The 8,043-nt window shown below is 48.4% G+C and overlaps 1 protein-coding gene across 1 annotated transcript in view; it reads right to left on the bottom strand.

The window, feature by feature from the left end:
* Abtb2 (ankyrin repeat and BTB domain containing 2) overlaps positions 1-5,740 on the bottom strand; it is a 155,717-nt gene extending 149,977 nt beyond the window's left edge. Inside the window, exon 1 of the mRNA XM_031371185.1 lies at positions 4,420-5,740. Within this exon, the coding sequence (XP_031227045.1) occupies positions 4,420-5,302 (883 nt within the window). The 5' untranslated portion in view covers positions 5,303-5,740. The remainder of the gene's footprint in view (positions 1-4,419) is intronic.
* Positions 5,741-8,043: the final 2,303 nt, after the last annotated feature.

Here is an 8,043-nt window from a genome sequence, read left to right as displayed (position 1 = left end):
ATAAGGCTGCTATAAACATGGTGGAGCATGTGTCCTTCTTACATGTTGCAGTATCTTTTGGGTATATGGCCAGGAATCCACTGCAGTTTTAAAAGTGGAGCGCAGTCAGTGGTGAGTAAGTATTTGTTGATCGCATTGCTACTATTTATTAAGCCTTTACCTTGTGTTAAGATCTTTTTTATTTCTATCCTCATGCCAATCTTATGAGCTAGGTATTATTATCCTTCATTTTACAGATTACAAAACAGAGGCCTTGAACTATTAAGAATTTTGCCCCCAAGTCCATCATAGAGGTAGGCTTCAAACCCTTACATTTGCCACTGTGACAGAGCATGTATACACTCCACATACAGCGCTGGAATGAGAATGTTCTTGCCCCCACCATTTAACTGAAAAAAAGAAATTGAATTCTCTCAAAGGCCGAGATCACTCATGAAATCTTAGTAAGAAAAATGGCCAGGAATGAACCTAGAAAAGCTGTTCTGAATCACACAGGGTTCTTTGAGAAAGAGAGGACTGAGGGAGGGAGTGGAAGAGAGATGATTCTATTTTCTGCCAGTCCCCTGTTTATAAATACCACTCTATTAAAGAGGTTTCTCTGCTTCCCATAAGGAAGTCATGAAGATCTCAGAGTTTAATGACATTGCCCTGGGATCCAAGACAGCAATACCAAATGATCAACAATGTATAAGTCCTGCTGCTCTATGGAGCTGGGATCCTATTTTATAAACACTACAGAGCTTTTATCATCCATCTCAGGCTGAACAAAACCATATTTGTCTGCCATCCTGAGTAATGGACAAGAATAGATGGATTAGAGCTCTTAAACTCCTTGTTGGAAGACATTAAAAGTTTAAGAGCTCTATGTAGCTGAGTCAAATGCATGTGCCCATGCTGTGTAATTAGTAAGCACAGCAGCAATACATATGTAATTTAAAGGGAAGACCCAGCAGGACAAGAATACTAACCAGCATTCTCCCTTCCCGTATGTAGGCATTCCCCACTTGGTCTTCAGCTGTATAAACTGTAACCTTGCTGGCTTTGGGGCCACTTTAATATAAAAAATGTTTAGAGCTCTTCATTTCTTTCCTAAGTGGTTTAGGCTTCTCTCTGAAGACAACTTTCCAACATATGCAATTCATTGCTTCTCTAGTAAACATTCATTTCACTGTCTAAGGGGATTTAATAATTCGGCCTAGTCGCTGGTTAGTGAGACCGCCCCCTAGTTTTTATGTATGAGAAGTGGGTATCGAAGTTACAAAGGGAAAGACAAAAGTTGCCTCTCCTGGAAGAGTGCCGCCTTAGGGACCAGCAAACTCAGAGGGAGACCTTTGGTGCTGAGCATCCTAGGGAAAGGAAGCTGCCTGTTGAGGGTGTGAGGTAGAGATCAAATCATGAGGGCAGAAAAAACCTCGCTATCCAGTAAAGAAGCCCCGAGAGGTTTCGTAAAGCAATGCTCTTTGCCTGTGCACCTTTAGATGAAACGATCTCTGACCACTTTGCACTCGCAGGTACTCCAATAGACAGTTGCTCTTCTAAGCCTTGGTTTGCAGTCATAGAGATTCAGCATGCTGGGCTCTGGATGAGCATGGGGACATGCACAGGCTTTGTTCTGTACCCACCGTTAGCTTATGGGGCTAGGGTTTACATGCCTTTCCCCAAAGAGGCTTCACTCTCCAGGTTTGTTCTAAGCCCCACAGAACTGAGGGCTTCCCTCAGTACAGAACTCTCCCCTAGGCTACGACAATTGGATGGAAATCCCCTTGCTCTCCACTTCCTCTCCTGGAACTGGTGTTCCCAGTGCTGAAGCTACAAACTTAAAGTATGAAGCATGATTATCAGTGGTGACATCATCAACTCTTGAATTGACCTCAACTCTGACCTAAGAGCAGGAACATTAAAAGACAAATACTCTTGATTCCAAGAATGTTCTGTGGCAGTGCCAGAAATGAAACCCAAGGCAAGGAATATCAAAATAAGCCACACCAAGTAAATACAGTGTCTTCCACACTGGGCCTAGCGGGTCAGCTGTTCTCGTTGAAGGCTAATGAAACAACGCTGTGTAGGGTGCCAGATTCAAAGTCCAGTTTTTTTTTGTTTTGTTTTGTTTTTGTTTTTTGTTTTTTGTTTGTTTGTTTTTTGAGACAGGGTTTCTCTGTATAGCCCCGGCTGTCCAGGAACTCACTCTGTAGACCAGGCTGGCCTCGAACTCAGAAATCCGCCTGCCTCTGCCTCCCAAGTGCTGGGATTAAAGGTATGTGCCACCACTGCCCGGCCAAGTCCAGTTTTATTATTTAGTATCTGTGCAGTCTAAGCAAGGGACTGAAATGCTTAGAGCTCCTTTGTCTAATCTGGAGATACCAGTACAGGAACTCAATATCTTGAAAAAACAAAGCATTACCTGTTCTCACACCACAATCAACACAACACAGAACGTGTATGTTTTTCTATCTCCCAGAGTGGGGACTCCTCCACTGACAAGCAAACAAGTCAAAGCACACACAGCTGGGCGTCCTCTAGTTCAACTCAATTAAACCCGGACACCGTGAGGAGATGACCCCAGGTCTCCTTCCCGAAGGTCAGTCTGGTCACGAGTCCCAGGTCATTTTCACTCATGCTTCTGACCAACTGGCTGTAAAGCCAGGTTGCCACAATACTCTCTTCTGATTTAGTATGCTAGGGTGACTCACAGAATTTGGGGAGGCTCTTATCAATTCCCTGGCTTGTTTATAAAGGTTACAAGGCTACAGGTGAAGACCCTCACAGGACAACATAAGGAAGAAGGTGAGTCCCGTGCCCTTCTGGTGTTCCGCTACCCAGAAGCACCAGGAAACTTCTCCTCTTGAGGTTTTGTTATGAAGACTTTATTATACATGCATGATTGATTAAAATCTTGGCCATTGATGATCAATTTAACTTTCTGCCTTGCCTCACTCCTCTTCTGGGAGGCTGGGATAGAAGTTGGAAGGTACTAACCCTTTCAAGACTGCTTTATTCTCTCTGGTGACTAATCCCCACCCTGAAACTACCTACAGGTGTCGAGCTCTTAGTCATTACCATATAAGAATATATTTTCATTTTGGAGATTCCAGGAATTTTAGGGGTTGTATGCAGAAAATGGGGACAAAAACCTAAACACACAGTTCACTGTTTCACACTGCCGATAGACACTGGCTAGTCTATAAAAGTGGTCATCATATACAGAGTGGTAAGTACAGTGACTACTATTGGTATTCTACATTTTATCGTTCTAGATTTAGCTATCATGGGTATGTTAAGCCACATTGTTCTAAATTTTAGCTATCATGGGTATGTTAAGCCACATCTAAATTAGACTTTTATCCCTTTCCAGAATCCACCTGGTCTCCTCCACGACCTGCTTATTTGCCACTGAAAGCTGCACACAAAGTGAGCCTTCCAATTGGACCACAAGGTTGGTCCATCTTAAATAAAACACGGTGCCCACCCCTGAAACTGGGGTCAGAAAAGCAGTTTGCTGCTGAATGCATGTCATGCTCTAAACTACGATAGCACTCGGCAAGTGCTTTGTTTTCACCTGTGGCGCTGAAGTCTTGCATGCCTTCAGTTGGGGTGCAGCTACCCGGTGTTTAACTTTCTAGATGCCACACCATGCAGCTGCCCATCCCCCACACTCCATCCCCTAATGCGGTTTACTGAGCCTGTCATCTTTCCTTTCAGGAAAGCCTAAAAGGCTGTGCATTTAATTTAACATGAGGTTTTAATCAAATGCTTACTTGGCTAATGACAGCTGGAAAATTCAGCCTCAGAAGCCAGCATGTGGCTGTCTTTCTGGGAAAGAGACTCAAGAGTCCCTGGTTTCCCTCACCTCTGGGCACATAGTATTAAGAGCTGGGAGCTCTCCCTCCACCTCCTGTCAAGAGGCCTGACGTTGAGCATCATTAAGCCTAGGGTGCGGTGCCAGAACCTGGGCTCTCCACTGTAATCTACCCATCCCATTTATCGAAGGCTCAGGTATTGAGAGTACAGATCCTTGGGCTGCTTGCTGCCACTGGGCTGAAGAAAACCAGGAAGAACCACAGTGATTCGACCAATTGCGGAGTGAAAAAATAGACTCCTAGAGATCCAACTAAACTGGGCAAACCATAGCAGGGCTGAAACCTCACTTTAGAGTGTGGTTCAGGAGTAGTTCGGTTCACATACCCATCCTCACTCAATTAGTGCACAGTCAGTAGAACACTTATCACAACTTTATCCTCCAAAAGTTAGACACCTAAAACAACCTTTGACAAGATTTCCACTTAAGAATTCTCCCAGAATTCCATTTCTCTCAGAGACGTGGTTCACTTCACAGCTTACTCCTAAGAAAATCCATTCCTGGGGTGGTCTATCCAGCCCGTAGGTCAAGGTTCCCCTCACCCACATCCCCTTCGTGCTTACCATTGGCGTTCTTGCCGCAGATGAGATGCTCATAGGGTTGCAGGACTCCCCAGAGCTCGGCGTCGTTGTTGATGACCATCTCCAAGGCCTCAGCGGATACCTCTCCACCTCCTGCCCCTCCGCCATCTGGGCTCTGACTCGCCAGCACCCTGGCTCGGATCTCCTCCACCAGGTTCTCCATGCAAGCCGTTAGCGAGATGGCCGCGTACTCATGGATGCGCACGGAGATGCGAGTGTCCACCATCCAACGGAAGAAGCGGCCCACGGAGAAAGTGAGGCCGCAGCGCGCCGACTTCCCGCGGCGCAGCCCATCCCCAGCGCTCATGCTGTAGAGGGACAACGCCTTGACCGCTGCCAGGGCGCAGCTCTCGGCCAGCGCCCAGCTGTGCACCAGGCGCACCGCACTCTGCACCTCGAAGCGGGTGCATTTAGCGTGCAGCACGCTAAGGCGCTGCGCCTCCCGGGCCACGCGGATGAGCGCCCGGCGGAGGAGTCCGGCCAAGCGCCTCACAGCCTCGGCGGAGAACGAGGGCAGCCTCCGGCCGCCGACGCTTTTGCGGAGCACCCGGGCCACGTCTCCCTCGGTCCAAGGGAACTCCTCCAGCTCCGGGAGCCGCGGGCAGCGCGAGAAGAGGTCGGCCACTTCGGGATCTTCAGGCAGCACTGTGTTCACCGTGTCCCAGCTGTTGTGGCGGCTGTTCATGGAGCCGGAGTAGCACCACCAGGCCGCCCCGCGGTGCTGCTGCGCCGAAGAGTTGAGCGCCTGCGAGTTGGACTTAGAAGACGAAAGGCTGAGCGAGCGGCAGGAGTCGCCGGCCCCATACCCGGAGTCCAAGGTCAAGTCCTCCAGAGTCTTCAATGTGGAGCTGTACGTCCCGGCCATGGGGAGCCTCCGCGCGCGGCCTCGCCGAGCGAGGGGCTCTCACTGTTCCATGCCCACTTGCCCCGGGGGGAGGGGGCGGAAACCAGCTCTAGGCTCTCGGTGGCGCCCTCCGTGCTCGCCGCGCCGCGCCTCGGGGCCGCAGCATCGCCCGCGCCCAGGCCACTGGAAGGTAGGCGAAGCTCTTAGCCGGCCAGAGCCCGACGCCGGCCGCGTCCAGTCGCGCCGCTGTCAGAGCGGGCTTCCCCACGCTCCTCCTCTCAACTCTCGCCGCCAGCTCTCAGCTTCCCTTATAGAGCGTCCGGAGAGTCCGTCAGCACAGAGAAAGAATCCCGAGAAAACGGGAGGCCACCGACGAGCGAGGCGCCCGAGGTCCGTCCCGGACCAGCCGGTGAGAATGCGCTCCACAAACTTCTCCTGGGCGCGGGTTACAGACACAGATAGGTCCTCCAAAGCGGTCCGCATGCAAATGCACCCGGGCGGTTCACCAATCATCAGCCACGCCGGGCAAGAGCTACGCCAATGGTATCCGAGAGGGGCGGGAAATATGCAAATTACTGAGGCTAGGGTGTAGTGGGTGGGTATGGCTGAGCAGGGGAAAGAACAAGCGAGCGAGCAGGCAAGGAGGTGGGGCGCAGAGACCCAGAAAGCAGGGGGAGCTCAGAAAGCAGGCCCCAGCGCTGAGAACTAAAAGATAAACGAAAAGGAAAAGCCCCTATGTGCCGTCCCTTTCCCGCCTTCTAGGCTTTAGACTTAGGCAGGCAGCTCCTTGTGAAGCTGTGAGCAGCCAACTCAGGGAAGTAGGAAAAAAAAAGGGAGGAGACCCGACCTACCTTTCTTGTAGACTTTCTACCAAGCCTCTCCTCCTCCTTTGAGAAATGAAAGGCTATTTATGCTTGAAGGGAAGGGGAGCACCTCTGCTTCTCTTCTTAAATCTGTCTAGTTTTGTTTATATTGACTTTAGGCTCTAATCGGAACAGACTGTCTTAAGCTGGGACCTGAAAATGGCCCGGCACCCAGGGGCCTGTGATCACACCCCTGTGTAGGTTCATACTGTTTTCCAAGGATTACCTCGGAGGTGGGAGTCCTAATTTAAAGAATGCTCGACTTCCCTCTTACCCGTGTACTGTTAGGTGGATCCTTTTTGTCCGAGGTGGGAGGGAGTGCCTGAAGAGGAACCAAATGGAAAAAAGGGACTTGCGCTTGAACACCTCGTGTATGCAGGTGTTCTCTTTTAAGGACTTGCTGGCTGGCCTGATGTGCGGGGGGTCGGCAAGTCTTCTGCCCCTCGGGACTCGGTGCCTCCTGGGTACAGTGAATTGCTGCCCTTCCAGTAGTGCCCAGGTGCACTCCAAGCGGCTTGCTAGAGAGCTACTGATTGCACAGATCCACGCCCAGCTATCGCAGGACCAGCTGCTCCCCCATAACTATTCACAGGCACGTGCACAAGCGGGCACCAGCCCCCTCCAGCAGAACTGCAAAATCAAAGCGCGGATTGTGCACAACGTCCCTCCCAAGTCCTCTTCGACAGCTCCTGAATGGCTCCTTTGTGCTGTACTTTACAGTTCTGACCTTGGGCCGTGAGTTGGATACGAACTAGAAAAGTCTGGTTTGTCTCTTTCCTTAAATTAATGATCCCTTTCCCCATAAAGTGACTTTTTATTTGGCAGTTTTACTTAATTTTTCCTTTCCTGGGGTACATGAGACGTTGCCTCCTGATGGTTAGAATTGGAAACAGAGTCAAGGACGGAAGTACTGTGCTAAGCATAAGCCATCAAATTAACAGAGTCACATTTTATAGAGGCGAAATTAGAAGTTAAATTAGAGGTTCAACTTGTCAGAAAACACGAAAAACCGTTTGATAGATTTAATACCCATTATGAGAAATATAATAAAGGAAATATCGTCCTCTAGTGGATATCTAGAGGAAATAAAGTTTTTTTCTTTGTTCATTTTCTTCAAAAATAAAGGCTTGACTGGAAAGGTACATTAACTAAAAGGGTGATTTGGAGTGCTTCTAACACAAAATATGGGATATTTGTATTGATGCATTTAAGTCATATGATGACTTAAAAATGTAAAGATAAATATGCCCTGTTTGGACATAGATGTGGTTATTCATGTCTGTAAGCTCAGGACGGAGGAGGTAAGCAGGAGCACTGACTTGAAGCCAGCCTGGGTTTTGATAAAACCCCAAAAAGAGGAAAGAGAGAAACACTTCAGGAGCGAAGTCCTGGAGTTTCATGGATGTTAAGCTGCCGCACAAGGGCTCTAGACAAATAACAGGATTTCTTTAATACATAGCAAGAAAATCAAGGGAAGAAAGAGCAGCTCAATACATTAAAAGATACACCAACCAATCACAAGCTCTAGAACATATTTAGATTTTTTTTATTTAAAACGTAATAAGCATTGGGCCAGAGAAGTAGGTCAGTGATTAAGAGTCCATACTGCCTTTGCAGAAGACCCAAGTTCAATTCCCAAGACCCACACTGGATAGCCTGTAACTCCAGCCTTTGGCCTTCATAAGCACCTTCACTCACTCACTCTCTCTCTCTCTCTCTCTCTCTCTCTCTCTCTCTCTCTCACACACACACACACACACACACACACACACACACACACCACCTAGATCTAGGATTGCTCATGCCAATAATCATACAAAGGAAGTAGCTTTAGGTAATCCTTGGAAAATTTTACCTAGTGTGAAATCCCCTATTTTGTTATTTAAAACATAAAAAAAA

Source organism: Mastomys coucha, unplaced genomic scaffold (genome assembly GCF_008632895.1).
Source record: "Mastomys coucha isolate ucsf_1 unplaced genomic scaffold, UCSF_Mcou_1 pScaffold15, whole genome shotgun sequence".
NCBI classification, from domain to species: domain Eukaryota; kingdom Metazoa; phylum Chordata; class Mammalia; order Rodentia; family Muridae; genus Mastomys; species Mastomys coucha.
This window is presented reverse-complemented; position numbering and strand designations above follow the sequence as displayed.